We start from the raw sequence: 21,233 nt of genomic DNA on the forward strand, positions 1-21,233 counted from the left end.
GGGCTCCGGAGGGCGGGGCCGGTCCGGGGGCGGCGGCGCGAGCGCACCGCTGGGCACCGGGTCGCGCGGCGGAATCGCGGAGGCGCCGCCGCTGCAGTCGCTGCATCTCCGAGGTAAGCGGCCGCAGGGCTCGTCCGGGCGCGGCGCGGAGAGCGCCCCCGGGGCGCAGGGTCCCCAGCCCCCACTTGCCTGCCACCTGCGCCCGCGGCCGGGGACGCGCGACCCAGCTCCGGGCGCCCGCGATCCCCTGCCAGGTCCGGGCCCGGCGCGTCCGTGCGCCCCGTGCCCCTGGGCTGCAGGGCGGTCGGCGCTGCGTCGATGCGCGGGTGTGGGGACGCGGGGTCCCTGGCGGGGTGGGGCGGTGCAAAGGACAGGTTTATAATTGGGCCCCAAATGAGGCGCTGTGGCCTTTCTTCGCGTCGGTGCTTAACGCGGCAGAGGACGCCCGGTCCCTCCGGGCGCCGCAACCCGGCCCCCCCCACGTCCAGCTACATAAACACTGTTACCGACGTCCGGGCCTGGGGTGGCGGCCGCCAGCGACGCGGTGGGAAATTAGGGCTTAGAAGATTTAATATGAAGCCACTGTTCTACAGCACGAATTTTAGGAGACCCAGGGCCACAGAAAGGGCCCAGAATGCGCGTGATCCTTCGGCAGGGACTCGCCGCCCCCCTCGGGGTCCCCAGCCTTTTAGGTCCGTCATAAACGTCACCATCGTCATCCCAGGTGAGAGTCAGGCCTCCGGTGTGCAAATTCAGGAGCTTCCCTGGAGGGGTCTTACGTTTTCTTATCGCGTGTGAGCTATAACCCAGACATCAAGATAAAGAGGGTGGCTGCCAGTCTATTTTTTTCCACACACCTCTGAAGAGCAGAGCCCGCCTTCGAAGGAGGATCCAGAGAAACCCTTTATTCTGCGGCTTCAGTTATGTAAAGGGAGGCTTGAAATTAGGAGGGAAGAAAATCTGTTCCTCTGCCTTCCCAGTGGCTGCTGCTTTGATGGACGTTCTGTGTTCGCTGAAGATCAGACACCTTTTAGGATAAGCTGACTGTGCTGTCATCCATCTGCGTGTTTATTGGTTAATTTGCCTGGCATTTATTAGATACTTGCCGGGTCCCTGGGGGACGCTGATAAAAGGACCCTTGCAGCCTGCCTCCCAGACTCTCCAGGGCTGACCTCTCAGGGAGGGCAAGCTGGGGGTGGGGGTGCTCCCTAGAGCCTGGCCAGCCCCTGGCCCCTGACCTGAACTCCCTTTGCACTGGGACCACATCCGGGGATGGAGGGATAGGGCCGAGGAGGAGAGCTGGGAACAGGCAGGAAATGGGAGTTTGAGGGGGGCTGTGAGACAGACAGCTTGCCAGATTCCTTGAATTGGATTCCAAGAATGTGTGTTGGGTACCAGCCCCTGTTCCCATCACAGGGTCGGCATCGCAGGGCTTGGGGATGGGGGTTGTGGAGGTGGTGCTTGTGAACTTCCTGGGACCATCTGCAAATGCGTGCCATGTGAGGGTGTGTGCCTTCTCCTGGGGAAAGGGTCTGTGGCTCTCAAGGTCCCCAAAGGGACCTGTCGTTCAGAAAGGCACCATAGTTTAAATGCTACATTAAAAAGCCCCTCCCAGCCATCGGACTGCCAGTGCTGGAGATTAGAGGAAGCTGCACTCGCGTATTCCTATCTCCCCGGCGTCTTTTGGCTGATCTTCCTGAATCCTTTGAAGTTGCAATAAATACTGTTTTAACCATATACAGTGCTCATTGTGGGAAATGTGCAAATCACAGGAGAATTTCATAGAGAAAATTAAAATCGTCATCACTGATTGAGGTTTAAGAGAAATCTTTGAGCAGCCAAACTATCCTCAGGGGCAGCGTCCACGTGGTTTTCCCTCCCCGGTGGGCAGTGGGGACACTCCCTGCAGCAGAAGCTGAGAATTAAAAGCTTCCTCGGGGAAAGGCTGTGCTGACTGAGAGCCAGGCCTATTTATAGCTGGTGATGTTGCTGGTGAGGCGGGAGGAGCATGGACGAGAGATGCCATCTGGGGATCTTGGGGCCTTGCTGCTCCTTGAAGTGTCAGGTCTTCCCCGAGCCATGTGGTCAGTGCCTGAGCCCAGCCTGGCGCCATCCAGAAACTGCCCTGGACCCAGGGTGCTGGGCACAGTGCCAAGTCCACCTGAGCCGGCAAACCCTGGACCAGGCAGACTCGGGGAGTAGGCAGGAGAGTCGACACACACCCAGCTCCGACTGCTTAAGCAACAGGTGTTTACTGGAAAGGAAAGAGTGGAGATGCCTGGGTGGGGCCCAGCTGCATTTGGGGCCCAGACGTGGTCTCCACTCCCCATGTGGGGTCTCCCCACTGTTCAGCCCCTCCCGGGGAGAACAGCTTCCTCTTTGGATGGGGAGGAAGCCACGGTGTCACCACCCACAGCATCCCAGACCACGGCATGCCTGCTCCACAGCCCCCACCCACCACATCCCGGCTCAGCAGCACCTCTTCAGAGAGGGACACTCCTGTGCAGCATCTGCCTCTCAGGTCCTGGGCGTGGCTTTGAGTGGCCCTGCTGGGCTGGAGGGGAGGATGCAGGTTCTGTGATCAGCAGCCTCTGGAATTGCACGTGGGGGAAGGGCAGCTCCCCACAGGAACGCGGTATAGTCTCAGATCTCATTTCCTGATGGGAATTAAGGCTGTTTTCAGGTTCCAGGGCTGCCCCTTCACTGCACAGTGGCGTGCAGTGACTTCTCAATTGTGAGTTGTAATTCAGTGTCTAAACCTCCAAATACAGTCCCTTCTTTGGTGAAGAAACGCAAAAATCCTTTCACAGAGCACGAGGAAACCGCGGTGCTCTGACTTGCTCCCCACTCGGCGTCTTGTCAGCCCCCATGTGCTGGGAGGTCTGAGCGGCTCTCCTTGGCCCTGGGCACTCATTCCAGCTTTTTCCTTTTTTAATCAGCTTTGTGAAAGGGAAGGTGGGTCCTGACCACTTCTCAGGCCTAAACGGGGAACCACCTGCAGCCCTTTCGCACCCCTGCCTTCCTCTCGAGGCCAGCTTCTCCCCGTGTCCCCAGGGTGCCCGAGTCTCTGGTTTGCTTGGCCTGATAAGTGGGGCATCCCATGTGGGCTCAGCGTGGCACCCCTGCCCTGGGCCACATTTCCCGGGGGCCCATCCTGTAACCCTGTCCCCCGATTTGTTCAACAAACGTCTGTTGAACAGCTGCCAGGTGCCAGGTGAGCCGGTGTGCCCTCCACCCTGGGAAGCTCTGGCTCCAGAGGAAAGGTCACAAAACAGCCAGCATCCTCCAGGTGACCTCGCTCAGGCCTCACACCCACTGCTGTCTCATCTCCACTTGGGAAGGGACCAGCCAGGCCGGCGGGTTGAGCTCCACGGAGTGGAGGCTGCGGACATGGGTCCGGCCCCAGAGTCGGTCTTCACTCAGATGTCCCTTGTGTCTGCCTCCAGCAAGCTCCCGGCTCTGAGTCGCGAGCTGCCCATGGGAAATGTGTTCCACGCCCTCCTCCCCAGTCAAGGTGGACGCGCTGTGCACGCTACTGCCTGCTCGCTGACCCTCAGCCCCACTCTGGCCATCTAAGGCTGTGTCACAGACCACCCCAAAACCTTGGGCTCAAGACAGTGACAGCGCTGGCTTTGCTCACGAATCTGCCACCCCGCAGGGCGTGGCAGGGACAGCCGTCTCTGATGCACTGGCCCTCGCTGGGCGGGACCCTCCCAGGCTTCTCTGCTCCGTCACGTGCTAGGTTGACGCCCGGCAGGCCCTGCGGAGGCTCCTCTGTCTCTGGTGAGGTCTCTCCAGAAAGCAGGCTTCAGGGAACAGGACCCCTCACGTGTCAGTTCAGGGAGCTCTGGCTACAGGTCCCAGGAGAGAGCTGAGTGAGGGAAGTGTCACCTTGTGAGGTGAGCTCTGCAGTCAGGCGTCCCTCCTGCTGTGTCCGCGGTGGAGGCTGTTGCGCAAGTGCCCCAGGTTCAGAGGAGGGGGCATGTGGGGGCAGCAAGGCAGGGCCGCCGTTGCCCTGCAGTACAGCCTGCCCCTTCTCTGGATGCTTCTGAGGACCCCTCGTGGCAGACTCCGTGCTTTCCTGTGCCCTTGACCTGCACCCTTCGGTGGTCACCGGCGGCCTGCTCACCAGTGCACCTCAAGTCCTTGAGTCCCGTCCTCTCCTCACACCCCACCCCGCTGGCCAGGCGCCGCCCAGTCCCTCCTGTCCCTGCTCCTCCCCAGGACTTCTCTCCACGGCCAGCCGCTCTCGTTTCCTGGTGGCTGGGACCACCTCTTCCGGGAGATGCCCCATGGGCCAGCCTCCCCACTGCACCTGGTCCTGGCTGTCGCTGGCCAGGCTGCTCCACTTGGTGTCCCCCTGGTCCGAGGCTGCGTTATCCCTGGTGTCTGGGGGGTCACGGCCCTTGTCAGCACCCTGGCGGTCAGGTAGGTTCCCCTCTGCTGCGGTTGTCTCCACCCTAGCCGTTGTGTCTTCCAGCCGTCCTTGCCTTCTGCTTGAATTGCCGCAGCCGGCCTCCCCCCGCCAGGACCCCCCACCCCTCCCTGCACGTGGCGGAGGGTTCATCCTCGGGAAGCTTTCTCAAAGCAGCCCTACCCCTACTCCAGGCCCTGGGACCTGACCTCGCCCTCCTCCCACGCACCCGCCGTGGGCACCACGGTGCGTCTGCCGAGTTCTCACGGGTGAGCCGTGGCACATGCTTGTCCTTCTCAAGGTCTGTCTCTCCTCTCTGCACACCTGGTCCCACTTCTCCACAGCCCACCACAGGTGTCTGCTCCCTGTGCCCCGGCGCCTCTGCCTCGTCTGCTCCCTCCTGCCTGCGGCCCGGCCCTGGCGCTCTCAGTGCGCCTGCCGATGCCCGCTGCCTCCGTGTCTGAGTGAAGAGCCGGCTGTGGACAGAGGCCGCGTGGGAGGATGGTGTTTCAGAAAGCTCACCTTGGCCTCATCTCCCACCTGCCAGGCTTGTCCCATCCCAGGCTTCGCTGGAATCCTTGGCCCCCAGAGGTCTCCAAGGCCACTGCTTCTTGTCCCTTTAGACGTCAGCACAGAGGTCGCCTCCCCGTGGGCGGTGCCTGCCCACCTGTCTCAGCCCAGGTGTGCGGCTGCTCTTGTCCCGTTCCTGGGGGGACACCTGCTTTTGTTGTGGTCTTACCACCCAAGTGTGCTTCCCAGGCACTGGTTGAGTGCCTCACCTCATGTCTGTGGGATCACAGCCCACGTTCTCTTGTGCCGGCTGGTTCCGTCGCTGCTGTGTCTGCGCCGTCGTCCCTGCTACCTTGAGCAGCCGGTCCGTCCACGTCCACTCCAGAGCCCGCTGCCTTCTCTTTGTCCGCTGTGGGCGTGGGGTCGGTGGGGGTCGGGGTCACTTCTGTGTTTGGCTGTGGTGGGCGGCTGCGTGTCGTCCTGTGATGTCCTTTGGGGCATTGTGGAGGCTTTTCTGTCGGGTCCTTGGTCGTCCACATCTTCAGTCATCCATGACGCCCAGCAGTTTTCCAAAGTGGCCGAGACCATTAGTCCCGGCAGCTCTCTGCTCCTGGGGCCTCGGGTAGCGCAGGCCCTCGTTCGGGGTGAGGGCGTGGGAGGGTCAGCCTCTGGCTTCAATTTGCGCGTCCGATTATGCTCATGGGCCCACACTGCCTGCACGCTCCTGGCACTCGCATGTGCTGTTCCCGAAGAGCCTCCCGCTCTGTTCTGCAGCCACCTTTCTGGTCTTGGTCGATCTGCAGGTTCCCCACAGACTGGAGAGGGGCCAGTTGGTGTTTCGCGTTACAGGGGTCTCCTCCTACCTCGCAGCTTGCCTTTTCACTCCCTTAATGATATTTTTTGATGGACAGAAGTTCTTAATTTTAATCTGGTGCCATTTTAGAGTCTCTTCCTTTAGGAGGGCGATTTTTGCATCCTGTGTGGAGGCTCTTTCCCTGCTCCAGGGACATCAGATTCTCTGCTGCGTTGTCTTCCTGAAGCTTAGTTATTTTGTCTCTCCTGCTTCGGTCCGCCACATGCCTGGACTGGCAGTGTTGAGTCCGTTTTCTCTTTTTTGAGCACGTTCTCTTCCGCTTTCTTCTGCAGGGCCACCGCTGTTGCACGTGGCATCTGTGTGTGCTGGGGGCTGTGGGGCTGGGCGGCCCGCTGGCTCGTCGCTCTCCTCACACCGGCACCACACGCCACACCACGCTCATTCCCACGCTTTACGTCATCTCTGCGTCCAGTGGAGCAAATCTGGCTCTTTCCTGATCACTTGGTTAGTCTGCGCCCTGTGCTCCTGCACATATGTGTTGTAGCCTCGGCTTGTCTGATACCCAGACATAAAAATTGTTGAGATTTTTCTTGGGATTAAATGAAAACTGTGGATGGATTTAGGGATAACTGACATCTTTGCATATTCGGATTTCAATCCATGTTTATAATATAATTCCTTACACTTTTCCTTTCAGTAATGCTTCATAGTTTTCTGTGTCAGTGGTCTTGACATCTTTTGTTAGATTTATTCCTGGGTAATGGATATTTCTTCATGCTATTTTATTATTTTATTTAAATTAAGCTGATATTTCTTTCCTCCCCAAAGCCCTGGTACGTAGAGGTCTACTCTAGATGTACGTCCTTCCATTTCTTCTGTGTGAGCCACTGCACAGCATGGGTTCTGACAGCCGGGTGGTGTGGTTCCACACCCTGGAACCAAACCCGCCACCAAAGCCGACCACGCCGAACTTTAACTGCTGGGTCCTCAGGGCTGGTGCTCTCGGTGACATTTTAAATGGCATATTTCTAAATGCCTCATATTGTTTCTTTTTGCTGCTACATGGAAATAAAATAGATTTTTGTATGTTGACTATGTATCCAGAAAACTTGCTAAATCACTTATTGATTCTAATAATTTTCCTGGTATTTCTTTGGATTTTGTCTATGCACAGAGAAACTGCGAATAATGAGTGTTTCATTTCTTCCTTCCCAGTTTTTGTATCCTCACTTCCTCTTGTCTTACTGCACTGACACTGTGACTAGAGGCCAGGAGGGCAGGCCTGTGTCCTTGTCTTACCCCAGTTTGAAAAGAAAAGTTTTCAATATTTCAGGTGTGGAGATCTTTGTCATTTTTTGTAGGTACCTCTATCGAATTAAGGCATTTCCTTCTTTTTCTAATTTGCTAAAAATTCTTATGCTGAATCCCATCAAATGCTTTGTCTGCATTTGTTAAGATGATGCGATGGTTTTGGTCCTCTATTCTGTTAGTGTGTTGAATTTATTACATTGATTCATTTTCACGTTAAACCAACCTTGCATTCCTGGCATAAACTGGACTCAGTTGTAAAGTATTGACCCTATTTATCTATTACTGGATTCACTTGTTACTATTTTGTTTAGGACTTTTGCATCTGTGTTCAGCCCCACGGCTGCAGCCTGCCTGGGTGGAGCGAACTCCCGTTTCTCTCTAGGCTCAGGACCTGCCCTCGGCTGCTGTTCTTGTCTGTTTGGTCTTGGGCTTCTCCTTGCTGCACTCCATGGCTGCTCCAGCCCAGCCACCTTGCCCTAGGACAGGGCTGTGCAGGCTCATCTGAGACCCAGCCATCCCAACAGTGGAGCGGCCCCAGTCTGGAAGAGGCCATGTGGCATGTGCATGCAGTCCGACCTCTCCCTGAATTAACAGACTTCCTGTCGAGGGTCTTATGTGCTTCACCCTGTACCTTGTATGTGCACCCATTTTTTTCTCTGCCCAGTACTTCCTACTTGAGACCAGAACAGTTGTTTTTGAGGACAGGTGTCCTATGGCAGTCCCCTACTTAGAGCGCTTCCTAGCTTAGGGTCGCCTCCAGGGGCCTCCAGAATCCAGCCCTGGCTGGCCCTCTGCCCACTCTTGCCCCCATTGGATGGCTCTCTGTGCCAGCATCAGATGGCTCCCCTCCTCTGGGCCTTTGCATGTGCTGTTCTCTGTGAGGGATGCTTCTCCTCAGGCCTTGCCTGCTGTGTGAGTCCTGGTGCTGCTGTGACAAAGGACCACAGATCGGTGGCTTAACAACAGAAATTTGTCCTCTCCCAATTCTGGGGCCAGAAGTCTGGAGTCAAGGGGTCAGCAGGGCCGTGCTCTCTCTGGAAACTCCAGGGGAGGGTCCTTCCTGCCTCTTCCAGCTCCCGGGGCTCCAGGTGCTCCCCGGCTTGTGGCCGCGTCACTCTGTCTCTCCCTCTCTTATCACATGCGCTTGTCTGAGTCCCTCGTCTTCTGTCTCCTACAGAGACACTTGTCGTTGGATTCAGGGCCACCCGGAATCCAGGACGATCGCATCCCGAGGTCCTTAGCTTGATCACATCTGCAAACACCCTTTTTCCAAACAAGGTCACATTCATAGGTTCCAAGGGTTAGGACGTTGATGTTCCTTTTCCGGGGCCACCATTCACCCCACTACACTTGCCCTCTGCATAGGGAGCCCGCTTGACCCCATAGGGAACTTGTGGGGGAGGGCGCCTGTGCTGACTGACTGAGGGGGCATCAGCCACCAGAAGGTTCCACCCGTGTCCTCATCGCATCACCGCACGACTCCAGCAGGAGGTGGGTGTCAGACCCCGGCGTGGTGGACGTCCGTCTGTTAGTGGAAGTTTCTCCGTCTGTCTGGGCGGCCGGATCATAAAACGTGGATCCCGGGACCATGTCCCTGCATCTTCATTGTAGTCCACTCTGTGGCGGGACGCATGCGAGTGCTCTGTTGGTGGAACGTCCTGTGAGATGTTTTAGAAAAAGCGTTTGGCCCAGACGGTGAGCGGCAGGGATGTGAGTTAATTCTGAGGACCTTGAGGGTCCCTGAGTGGGGCCAGGCCTGTGAGCCACAGGCAGTGGCCGAGCCTTGCTCCCGCGTTTCTGTGGTTGCTCCGGGCCCCCTGACGCCGGTCCACCAGCATCGGTTGGGAGGCTCCTCTGGAACGGGGACGCCATTCGCCTGAAAGGCTCTCCCTTGGCCTCTGACCCTCTCAGCTCTCATGCCGTAGATCCATGTGCAAACACACTCCACACGGCTGCTCCTGGCCGGTGGTGTGCTCAGATTTCATACAGAACCCACTGAGGGAGACCAGCGCCGGCTCGGGGGTCCCAGGAGGCCGAGGGGCCCTGACTGGGCAGGTCCCCGAAATCCCTGGGTTCACAGTGACCCAGAGAAGTGTCTGCTGTTGACGCCAGTTCTTCCAAGGGGCAGGGGAGGGCGAGGCTCGTGTCCTCACGGGTGGGTGGGGCTTGAAGATGCCCCCACCCCACTGCATCCCCTGCCCTCCTCGGTTTCCCTTCCTGGGAGGGCTCTGGGCCCACGAGGCCGTCTTCTGGAGAAAGCAAAGCCTGTCCCGGGCCTGCCCTCGGCCTGGCCGCTGCCACCCACTCCCAGCCTGTCCCCCTGTCCCGCAGCAGTTCCCTAGGTCCAGGCTTGGGGGAGGGTCCGTGCTGCGCTCACAGCAGGCAGTGGGGGACAGTCGCCTGGTGTAGGGGGAAGACACAGCTGCCCTCTGCTCCGCCTTCCCTCACATCTGGGAAGAGCTGCGTGGTGCCATCTTAGTCCCCAGGCTGCTCTGCGGGCGGTGACAGCCTGAGACCCTCAGGGACACCAGGCCTCAGGGCCAGAGTCCCAGTCCCTGCACCTTTCTGGACCAGCGGCCTCAGGCTGCAGGACCAGGACCTGAGCGGCGGCCGAGGGGACAGGTGTGCCGCACGCCACCGGGAGGGCCCAGAGAGGGTGCTTCGTGGAGCCTGCGGGCCCAGAAGAGGCCGCCTGGTGGGGTCCGGCGCTCTCACCGCCTGGAACAGCCCTCAGCCTGGACGAGCAGTCATTCACATCGAGTGAATGTCATTCACATCGAGTGTCAGTCAGGGCAGCTGCCGCGCAGGGGCCGAGTTACAATTAAAAATGTGAACAGTTGCCAAAGGGCTGGGGTGTACTCAAATGGCCTCTGAAATCAAGAGCTGAAGATGCAGACTAGGGGGAGGGCTGTGCCAGGCCAGCCCTGTGGCCCGGGGGCTCCTGATGGCCTTTGTTCCCTCAGGCGTTTACTCGGGGGTCTCCTCTCGGGCAGCGCCAAGGGCCGGGCTCTCCTAGACCCCACGGTGGGGCCTGCGTCTGTGCTGGGCCTGGGCGGCTGGCGCAGGTGAGGAGGGGGAGGCGGGGCAGGGGACACCGTCCCTGCCCCTGGGCTCCGGGCTGCCAGGGTCTTTTGAATTTACTGTCCACTGCCTGCCCCCAACATCACCTCAGCCACGAGTGTCTCGTGCACCGGAATGGCCTTGGTGGATGTCAAGGTGGGGCTGGCGGAGCTCAGGGCCCGGGCCTGGGACCCAGTGTGTGGAGCAGCCATGCTTGGGATCTGTTTGGGGCTGCGGCCATTATTCCCTCAACCCCCTCGGCCTCCTAAGTCTGCGTCTGAACCAGGCCCTAGTGGAGCCCCGGTCCCAGGGCCTGCCTGCCACGGGGCCTCGAGGGGCCGGGAGGCGCCCGGCTCCTGCCCTTCCCTTGACCTCTCTCCTCTGTACACTTTCTTCAGAGTCTCTGGGTTGCCTTTGAGAGTCTTCTGCTGTCTGGTAAGCATTCTCTACGCGGCCTGGCCCCCACGTGGGCCTCCTTCGCCGCTCTCCCATCGCCAGAGGTGCTCCCGGGCCACCAGTCAGCCCTGAGACTCCAGCACTCCGGCGAGGTCTGGGCAGGAGCCAGCTCAGTCAGATCCCAGAGTGCGAGCATTTCCAGGCTCCAGAGCTTTCTTGCTCAGAAGCGGGATCTCACTGCAGGCGCTGGGCCTCAGGCCACACCAGGGGATCCACGATGGTCCCTGGGCTCAGCTCCCTGCCCTGGTCAAGGGCGCTACCCGTGCATGCAGCCGGGGCATAAAGATTCAGAGGCCGCAGGTAGCACCTCGCCCACCCTGAGCAGCTCAGCTGAGGTGTGGGTTGGGTGGTGCCCCGTGGGAGTGAGGATGGGAAACTGAGCGGGAGCTCCAGGACAGCCGGAGTGGCCCCACCCCTGGGCTTGCATCTCCAGAAGCTTCTTTCTGATGCCCTCTCTCCAGGGAGCCCTGTCCCACCTGCAGGGCCTGTGGCAACATCTCGCTGGCCCAGACACCCCTCATTTCCACAGAGAGCCGCAGCCACCTGCCATTCTCCAGTCCAGCTTGCACCCCATGGGCTCCAAGGCCCCCGGACTCCGCGCTCTGCCTTTGGGGAAGGAGGTCAAGGACGAGAGTGCCAGCCAAGTGCCTGCCTGTAGTCAGCCCTCCAGCACCCGGGGTCACGGGCAGCTGCTCCCGGAGCTCGGGCAGGAGCAGCCCCACGTGACCTGCAGGCCTCAGTCACTGCTGGCCGCTCCCTTCAGATAGGGGCTGCTCCTGGGGGAAGTCCGCACCACATCCGCCACCAGAAGGTTCAGGAGTCGTGGCTGCAGCACTGGTCAGATGCCCGAGCTGGTTATCTGGCAGAGAACGTCTTGCCTCTCGGGCTCGTGGGGAATCCAGACGTCCGTGGTGCAGAGACTGGCCCTCATCACTCCTGCAAGACTTCCGAGGGGGACGCACGTCCCTTCATGCAGCAGCCCAGGTCGCTTGGGTGTGGGGGGTAACGGCTGGGCCCCCAGGAAGAGGACTGAGTGCCGGGAGGCTCAGAGTTGCCGGGTCAAGCAGGATGGCGCCTGAGGCCTGAGCAGCCACGCCACAGCGGGCGTCTCCCTGAGAATGAGCCCTGGGACTCAGCATGTCCCGCAGTAGGTGCCTCTCCTGAGGGTCTGAGCAGGACCCTGGGCAGGGGGACCTGACAGAGAAGGCTCCTGGGGAGGAGAGGCTGGTGGGCCCAGTGTGTCCCAGAGGGGTCCCGGGGTGGCTGGTCTGCACTCCTGCTCTGGGCAGAGGTTCTCAGGGAGATGGAGCAGTGGCGGGGAGCACACAGCTGCCAGGGAGGGCGATGGCAGGGTGAGTGGGGTAGGCGTCCTGTGTGAGTCCAGGATTCACCTGTGGCAGGTCCTGGCTCCCAGACACGTGGGTCCTGCTGGCCCCCACCCTGCCCCTCTCTGGTCGACAGCCCTGGCCCCTCACCCCAGTGTTAGCACAGCTTGTCAACGTGACCTCCTCCAGCGCGGCTTGGCCATCCCTATGTACCCAGTGCCCACGGGGAGGGCATGCTGTGGGCAGTGGCACCAGAGGACTCGGGAGAGGTAAGAGGGAGGACATGAGGGGCCTTGGGGGCTGAGTTCCAGATGTGGGTCCACTGGCCAGGGCAGATTTCAGGAAGTGCCTGCAGGTAGGGGTGTAAATGGGAGGCAGGATGTGGGAGCTGTGGGGCATCATCAATGAGCTGCTGAGGCCACGTTCTGAGTAGGCATGGGGGAGCCCAAGAGTGGCAGTGCATTCACACCTGCAAAAGCAGGTGCACACCCATCTTTACAATCTGGGCTTACCCATGTCCTGCCCCAGGAAGGCGGACCAAGAGAGCACAGAGCTCTTGTCAGTGCTGCCCTGCTCACAGACACACCTGCTGTGTTCACAGAGACACCTGCCCTGCTTATAGAGACTCCTGGCCTGCTCACAGACACACCTAACTCTGCTCACAGACACGCCTGGTCCTGCTCACAGACACCTGGTCCTGCTCACAACACACCTGGTCCTGCTCACAGACACTGACTCTGGTCACAGATACACCTGGTCCTGCTCACAACAAACCTGGTCCTGCTCATAGACACCTGGCTCTGGTCATAGATACACCTGGTCCTGCTCACAGACAGACCTGGCCCCGCTCACAGACTGCCTGACTCTCACAGACACACCTGGTCCTGCTCACAGATGCACTTGGCCCTGGTCACAGACACACGTGGCCCTGTCGCAGGCCCACCACTAACATGGATTTCCATTCCTCCTGGTCAGGGTGCTGTGTGCTGAGGTAACCTGGTGGCTGTGACTATGGAATGTCAGGGTCTGTCCCGTGTCACCTTTTCTATAGGTTTTGCTTCTGGTAGTCGAGTCTTGAAGAGGTTGCCAGGAAGAATCATTCCCACATGGGGCCCCGTTCACTCTCATAAACTGGGCCTCGTCATGTCGCCTCTTTGGAACCCGTGAGAGAGTTATGGTCCAGGACACCAGCACCACCTGATGTCTGGGAGGCAACCCCGCCCTGCTGCGGACACTCACGGGGCGGGTGTCCAGGTCTTGATGGGGCCGTGCAGCAGGGCTTCTGTTTGCTGCGGCTGCCCTGGGGCCGCAGCCCTATCCTGCCTCTCCTCCCACTGGCCTGTAATTCCACCTGCCCGCCTGCCCCACCCTCCCCAAGTGTGACTACTGTCTCAGTTCCTCCTCCTGACCCTGAGGGGTCAGCGCGGGCCATCTCAGGCAGGACCTGGCCAAGGGCGCTGGCACCTGCTCAGCTCCCCCCACTTCGCCTGCCCTCCCACGCACTCTGGCAACCTCCCCTGGCCCCGGTTGCACACCTGAGCCTGAGCGGCTGCGGGCTCAGCAGTGGGTCTGGAGAGGGAGTGGTCTGTGGTGGGCTGTTGTGTCAGAGGTGGCCCAGAGGGGTTGGAAGCATCACTCGTCCCTCCTGCCTGAGGACCCCTGAGGCCAGCAGGAGTAGGTGTCCCAAGGGAGCCCAGCTCTGGGCTGGGGAGGCAGGTCCCACCTCCCTGTCTGCCGCAGGCCTGCTGCTGGCATTGCTGTTGCACTTCGCAGGTGCGTCCCTCGGCCTCGGCGGCCTCTGCACACCAGGGACCCCTTCTGCTCTGTGCGTCCCTCGCCCTCCACCCCCCAGATGTACACACATCCCAGAGGCTGGGGTCTTTCCAGGGAAGCAGGTGAGTGAGGCTCAGGAGAGAGACTCCAGGTTTTCACGGAGAGCTGGGCCTCCTGGGCATTGAGAGCTCCTGGACTCTAAAATACGTCCGAACTAGAGCCTCCTGGGGCTTTCGAGAGCTGTTGACAGTCCTCACCTTGAGGGCGGAGAACCAGGCCGCGTGTCTGCTGTCAGCCGGGTCACACCCGTCACACCTGGTTATGCCTGAGTGGCCTCGACTCCCAGCACACACTGCCCTGTGCCCTGGGGGGGGTCTTAGCCAGGGAGGAGTCAGCGCTCTTGGGAATGCTGGGCACCCCTGAGGGTGCAGGGCACACACCTGGGATGCAGGGTACACAGCTGAGGGTTTAAGGCACACACCTGGGGTACAGGGACACACCTGGGGTGCAGGACACACAGCTGAGGGTGTAAGGCACACTCCTGTGTTGCAGGGCACACAGCTGAGGGTGTAAGGCACACAGCTGGGGTGCAGGGCACACAGCCGAGGGTGTAAGGCACACTCCTGTGTTGCAGGGCACACAGCTGGGGTGCAGGGCACACAGCTGAGGGTGTATGGCACACTCCTGTGTTGCAGGGCACACAGCTGAGGGTATAAGGCACACAGCTGGAGTGCAGGGACACACCTGAGGGTGTAAGGCACACACCTGGGGTGTAGGCGCACAGCTGAGGTGTAGGGCACACAGCTGAGGGTGTAAGGCGCACAGCTGGGGTGCAGGGCACACAGCTGAGGGTGTAAGGCACACAGCTGGGGTGCAGGCGCACAGCTGGGAGGTCCTCCCTTTTACTCTGCGTGCTGTGGGGTGGCATTGTGTCTCCTGGGGCCTCTCTACTAAGCGAGTTTATTTTCTTACTGGTGGAGCAGCTGGCAGGGCAGGTGGGAAGGGCATGAGGGTCTGCCCCACCCAAGATTCAGACTCCCTGCAGCCCCAGAGCCATGGGGGCAGGAAGGTGGAGGGGAGCCCCGGCCTCCACGGGGAGAGGAGTTGGGCAGCCGGCCGTGTGTGCAGCTGTCTCTGCTGGCACAGAAGGGGCTCCAGACAGCCCCACGTTCTAGTGAGTCTCCACTGGAGCTCTCAGCTTTTTCTTAAATTAAATGTATCATTATTACATCATTTTGGCAGTAGCGCCTGGGTTTAATGAGGCAATTCAAAGAACTGAAAGAACCGAGAAGCATGTGCCACTCCCACCTCAGCCCGGCCTTCGGTCTGTCCTCTCTCCCCAGGGCTCCAGCCTGTGCAGCTCTTCCTTGCCCTTTTGCTGTTTTCCCAGAGCGGGGTGTGTATTTCTGCTGTTCACGTCCTGCTTCTCCACAATAATCTTGAGGATCTTTCCATGTCAGTACCCCTGGCTGACAGCAGGCTCTAATTCCTTCTGTTGTTTTTCTTAAAATAATTTAAAAATATATTTTATTAGGATAATACACGTTTGTAGAAAATCTCAGAAGGGAGAGCGTGGGCAGCCTCTGTGGACTGCCAGGTGGGGACCTTCCTCCCAGCTGGTTCTGGGTCTATGGCCACATCTCCTCTGTGGCATGGCCCAGCGACGGGCACAGCCTCGAGGGCAGGGGGCTCAGCGCCCCTCACCAACGCCCCCATTGCAGTCTTTCCTCCAGGCCCAAACAGACGTCACGGACAGAGCCGCCCTGCACTCAGGGCCGGGGTTCCAGAGGAAATGTCGGATGTCACAGCTGCCCTGCCCTGCTGCCTGGTGGGAGGTTCCCAGGGCCGTGACCCCAGGTTGAGTTGATGGGGACCCTGCTTTTTCACACTTGCTGACCTTCTGTGTCATTCCCAGCACTGTGGGCTCCATCGTCACTCCTGTGTCCACACTTCCCTCCCCGGTGCCCCTCGGCCTGGGCCCTACCTGCAGTCCCGGCCTCCTGCGGCCCTCCCGTGACAGCCCAGATGCCTGCAGGAGCGTTGGCAGGGAGTGGGGTGGAGCCGAGAGCTTCTGCGGCCTCATCCTCCTCCCTCAGCCTGGGGCGGTGAGGTCGAAGCGTTTTGCTCAGAACGTTTAGAGCGCGGCTGGCCGCTCTCCCCTGGGGCCCAGAGGGCATCCAGCGGCAGGCCGCACCTGTGTACTTTCTGCTCTTTCCCATGCAAACCTTCACGGCCCCTCTCCACCCGCCCGCCGTCTTGGTGGGGTTTCGGGGCTTGGAGGAACCTGAACTGCCCCACGGGCGCCAGAATGTCCCCTCGCCCAGTAACCCACACGCTGCCCGTCCTGTTGCTCGGATCTCCACTTTCCTTCCACCCAGTCCCGCCTTGCGTGCCTTGGCTTCCCCTCGGGTGCTTCCTGTCACCTGAAGTTGGAGCATCTCGTTTGTTTCCTGTGTCCATCTGGAAGGTCGGCCTCGGAAGGGCAGGACTTACTCAGTCCTTCTTGATTTTTAATTTACCTGGAGGCAGATCTGCCAGTTTGTTAGAACCATGTGCCCAGCACAGTGGGCCCTGACGGCTCCTGCTGTGCATGGGCCGGTTGGTGCCCCTGCTCTCCTTGTCTGCTTTGTCCTCGGTGGGTCCCTGCTGAGGTTCCCAGGTGACCTGCTCTGCATGCTGAGTCGGTGTCCCTGTCCCCCAGTGTCCAGAGCACTCCTGGGAATTCTTTTCATCGGCAGCATCTGGGGCGCTTGGCCTGCCACATGCAGGCGGGCTTGCTGGGGCTCCCTGAATGCTGCCTCCCCCACGCAGGCTGGGCCCCACAGGCCCTAACTGTAAAATAGCACTTGTAGGAAATCTGCAAAACACAGAAAAGTACTTGTGCGTGGTCCCAGCATCCAGAGGCAGCCAGCCCCTGCCGTCACTTTGGTGCCATCCCTTCTCGGAACACAGTGTTCCTGGGCCGAGAACGTGCAGGATTTGAGCATCATGAGCAGTTTCTTCCTCGTTGACCAAGTTGAATACACGTGCTCCCATAAGTGGTTTGCACATTCTTACTAAACTGACTAATGCTTCTAGCAGTTTCTTAGCAGCTTTTCTTTCTTGGGCTGAGAGCTGAGAGATGCCGTGGTCAACACTGGGCCAGCCCATGGGAGGCTCCTGTTTCAGACAAAGAGACGGTGTCAGCGATAACACTGGAATGATTCCTGCTGACACCCGACCCGCCTGTCTCGCCTATGCCATCTGTCCTCTGGGATGGTCCTTTAGAGATAGCGCCGCCCCCACCGGGCTCCCTGTCCACAACCTGGGTGAGGGGTAGGTGCCCGAGGGTAGTGCCTGCTGGAACATGGGAAGCCTGGAAGTTCTGATCTGACTTTTTCCCCCTCACGCATCTTGTCTGCTTCCTCCTGCCCCCTGAGTAGTGCTCCATTGTCATGTGTCTTGGATTTTTCTCACCAGCAATTGTACTTCTGGCTCCATCCTAGAGAAGAGGGGGTGAACGAGTGGGGGACCACGGCCCTTGAGAATATTCAGGCCAGTGGTCACGTGAGCTGCACTTGACTCTCTCATTTTTGGGGACCTGTATGGTCTTGAGTTCACCTGTAGGGTCCTGAGTTCACGTGTAAGGTCTTGAGTTCACCTGTATGGTCCTGAGTTCACCTGTATGGTCCTGAGTTTACCTATAGGGTATGGTCTTGAGTTCACCTGTATGGTCTTGAGTTCACCTGTAGGGTCCTGAGTTCACCTGTAGGGTCTTGAGTTCACCTGTAGGGTCTTGAGTTCACCTGTAGGGTCCTGAGTTCACCTGTAGGGTCTTGAGTTCACCTGTATGGTCTTGAGTTCACCTGTAGGGTCCTGAGTTCACCTGTAGGGTCCTGAGTTCACCTGTAGGGTCTCGAGTTCACCTGTATGTTCTCGACTTCACCAATAGGGTCCTGATTTCACCAGTAGGGTCCTGAGTTCACCTGTATGGTCCTGAGTTCACCTGTATGGTCCTGAGTTCACCTGTACCGTCTTGAGTTCACCTGCAGGGTCCTGAGTTCACCTGTATGGTCTTGAGTTCACCTGTAGGGTCCTGAGTTCACCTGTATGGTCCTGAGTTCACCTGTACGGTCTTGAGTTCACCTGTAGGGTCCTGAGTTCACCTGTAGGATCCTGAGTTCACCTATATGGTCTTGAGTTCACCTGTATGTTCTCGAATTCACCTGTAGGGTCCTGAGTTCACCTACATGGGTCTTGAGTTCACGTGTATGGTTCTTGAGTTCACCTGTATGGTTCTTGAGTTCACCCGTAGGGTCTCGAGTTCACCTGTAGGGTCCTGAGTTCACCTATAGGATCTCGAGGTTCTTGAGTTCACCTGTATGGTCTCAAGTTCACCTGTACAGTCTCGAGTTCACCTGTAGTGTCTCAAGTTCACCTGTACGGTCCTGAGTTCACTGGTACGGTCCTGAGTTCACCTGTATGGTCTTGAGTTCATCTGTATGGTCTTGAGTTCAGCAGAGCCACACTCAGGACCCCTACGATGCAAGGTCACTATCTTCCTCTGGTCATAACTGCTGTTAAGAACTCACATTTGAGGGAGACTTTCAGTGAACTACAGAGTTCTGAATAAGCTTGCTGTTCGTGGCACTGACTGTCCACCCAGAGTTTGTTCTCAGCACTCGGTCTTGAGTCCCTCTCCTCTTACTAAACCCTGGTGTCGGTTCTCAGTGAGGCATAGACCGCTGCTCCTCTGGGAAGCCGCTCTGAGGGACCCACTGCCGATCTTTGCCAGGGGCTGGTGTTTCTGGTCATGCCCTGGCTGCCAGCCAGTGGGGGAGGCATCCGTGCCCAGCCCCGTGCTCCCAAAGCCTGCTGGAGCAGCAGGGGCCCCATCTTCTGGGCCCCATGGGCCCCAGGCCCGGCTCTAGGGATTGGGCGCCTCCCAAAGGCAGAGACTCGTCGACAGGTTCAGGCAGGCTTCCCGAGCTCCTGACAAGCCCCACTGGCTGGTGGCTTCCCCTCTGCACACGTGGCCCCCACCCTGGTCCTGGAGTGCAGGTCGCTCAGCCCTGGCCCCTGGGGAGACCCTCATACATGCTCCTCGCATCTCTTTCCCACTGGCACCCGGTCGGCAGGCTCAGCCCTGAGGTAGGGCAGCAGCATGACCGGCTCTGGATCTCCCTCCCGAAGGATGGTGTCACCATGGACCCTGGAGGGGTGTCGTTTTGGGGGGTCCCAGAGCAGGTGTGGCTCAGGGTGGAGGCCATGGTGAGAGGAGTGATGGGGAAGGGGACTCTGAGCCCCCTGTCCCCCAGGAGACTGAGCTGGGTGCTCCCCCTGAGGCCCTGCCATTGCTGAGGGCTTTGACTGTTCAGGGAGGTGTCCTGGGCCCACCGACTCGGCGGTTGGCAGGGCACTGGCACTGGGCAGGGCAGTGCCGTGTCCAGCAACAGGACAAGCACTCACTGTCCTGCAGGTGCCACCTGGGCAGCAACTCTGCCGCCTCATGTCCAGGGCTTGGCTCCGAGGGGTCCAAGGGACCCTGCCACATCCTGGGTGCCTGCCGTGACACAGGCAGCCAGCCTCCTGTCCCAGGAGTGGGCCAGCAGAAGGGCCTTGAGTGGCAGCCCCAAAAAGGAAGACAACCTTTTTCTTCTCTCCTTTCCCCTCCAGAAACATGGCCGATAGCAAGGCCAAGCCCACCAAGGCCGCCAACAAGACGCCCCCCAAGTCCCCAGGGGAGCCCGCAAAGGACAAGGCAGCCAAGAGGCTGTCCCTGGAGTCAGAAGGTGCCAACGAGGGGGCGGCCGCCGCAGCCCCGGAGCTCAGCGCCCTGGAGGAGGCCTTCCGGCGGTTCGCGGTGCATGGGGACACCAGGGCCACGGGTAAGGAGATGCATGGCAAGAACTGGTCGAAGCTGTGCAAGGACTGCCAGGTGATCGATGGGAGGAACGTCACCGTCACCGACGTGGACATCGTCTTCAGCAAGATCAAGTGAGTGCCCCTGGGCTCACAGCAGAGCCAGACGCCCCGAGGTGTGCAGTTGGCTGGCCATGCGTTCTGGATCTGGTGGGTCCTGTGTTTCCGCAGCCATGAGGAAGTATGATAATAAGGCTTCAAGGTTCCTCCCCTTGCAGAATAAGGCGCCTGTGTTAGGGCAGGCGGGGGAGTCCTGGTCGTGGAAACTGCCCAGCAGCCGACTGGAGCTTGGAGGGGCCAGCGGCCTCGGGTGACAGAGCTGGCCCATGCCTGAGCAGCTCCCCAGCCTTTGGGAAGTGGTCCCACCTCAGGAAGACACCCACATCTCCACCTGTGGGCTCAGTGGCTTCGTCTTTGTGCGTGTGTGTACAGTACTCACGCACACCTTTTTCCCTGGACGCTGGGAAGCACGTCCAGGCATCGGTATGCACCACCCCCACCTCCCGTCCACCAGGCGTCTCTGAAGCGCGAGGATGCAGCTCAGGTGCCTGCACCCTCTGTTAGTGGCCTAGCTCCTCGTCCACCAGGCTCCAGCCCAGTGGCAGTGGGCAGTTCCCTCTTTGCATCCCCAGTGGCTGTGACTTCCTGTCACCACTTTGCTCCAGGGAGACATTGTCGGGGTATCTATGTTGTGGTGAGGTCTCCCTGACTCCCTGGGCTGAGAGTTGGTGCCTGTCCCAACAGTGACTCGAGCTGAAGGGGCCACTGTCACCACCAGAGCCAGGAGGTTATGCGGGGTGGCCTGGCTGGGGTGGGCGGAGGCAGCCCCCGAGAGCCAGCCATCAGGACCAGTAACGGGGCGCAGGAGACAGGCACCCACCAGGCCGAGGGTACTTAGCCTTTCTGCTCCCATGGGAAGAGGGGGGACCCGTTAGAGTTTACTACAGTCGGACCAGAGCCCCACGACACCACAGCTGCGGGCTCTGGGCTCCTGGTGGGCTCTTCATGTCGGCTTTGCCCATCCCTTCCCAAGGCCCAGAGTTAGAGGAGGAGAGGTGGGGTGCAGGTGAGGAGAAGAAGGGGTGCAGGTGAGGAGGGGTGCAGTTGAGAAGAAGGTGGGGTACAGGTGATGAAGGAAGGAGGGCTGCAGTTGAGGAGGGGTGCAGGTGAGAAGAAGATGGGGTGCAGTTGAGAAGGAAGGGTGCAGGTGAGAAAGTGGGATGCAGTTGAGAAGGTCGGGTGCAGTTGAGAAGGAGGGGTTCAGGGGAGAATGAAGGGTGCAAGTGAGAAAGTGGGGAGCAGTTGAGAAGGAGGGGTACAGGTGAGAAAGTGGGGTGCAGTTGAGAAGGAGGGATGCAGCTGAGAAAGTAGGGAGCAGTTGAGAAGGAGGGTTGCAGGTGAGGAGGAGGAGTGCAGGTGAGAAAGTGGTGTGCAGGTGAGAAGGAGGGGTGCAGGGGAGAACGTGGGGAGCAGGTGAGAACGTGGGGTGCAGGTGGTGGAGGAAGGAGGGGTGCAGGTGAGAAGGTGGGGAGCAGGTGAGAAGGAGGGGTGCAGGTGAGAAAGTGGGGTGCAGTTGAGAAGGAAGGGTGCAGGTGAGAAAGTGGGATGCAGTTGAGAAGGTCGGGTGCAGTTGAGAAGGAGGGGTTCAGGTGAGAATGAAGGGTGCAAG

At 59.5% G+C, this 21,233-nt stretch overlaps 1 protein-coding gene across 1 annotated transcript in view; it reads left to right on the forward strand.

Moving 5' to 3' along the window:
• Positions 1–6: 6 nt before the first annotated feature.
• Positions 7–21,233, forward strand: part of TPPP (tubulin polymerization promoting protein) — a 33,631-nt gene continuing 12,404 nt past the window's right edge. Inside the window, exons 1-2 of the mRNA XM_046672197.1 lie at positions 7–113; positions 19,319–19,639. Coding sequence (XP_046528153.1) covers positions 19,323–19,639 — 317 coding nt within the window. The 5' untranslated portion in view covers positions 7–113; positions 19,319–19,322. The remainder of the gene's footprint in view (positions 114–19,318; positions 19,640–21,233) is intronic.

Source organism: Equus quagga, chromosome 9 (genome assembly GCF_021613505.1).
Source record: "Equus quagga isolate Etosha38 chromosome 9, UCLA_HA_Equagga_1.0, whole genome shotgun sequence".
NCBI classification, from domain to species: domain Eukaryota; kingdom Metazoa; phylum Chordata; class Mammalia; order Perissodactyla; family Equidae; genus Equus; species Equus quagga.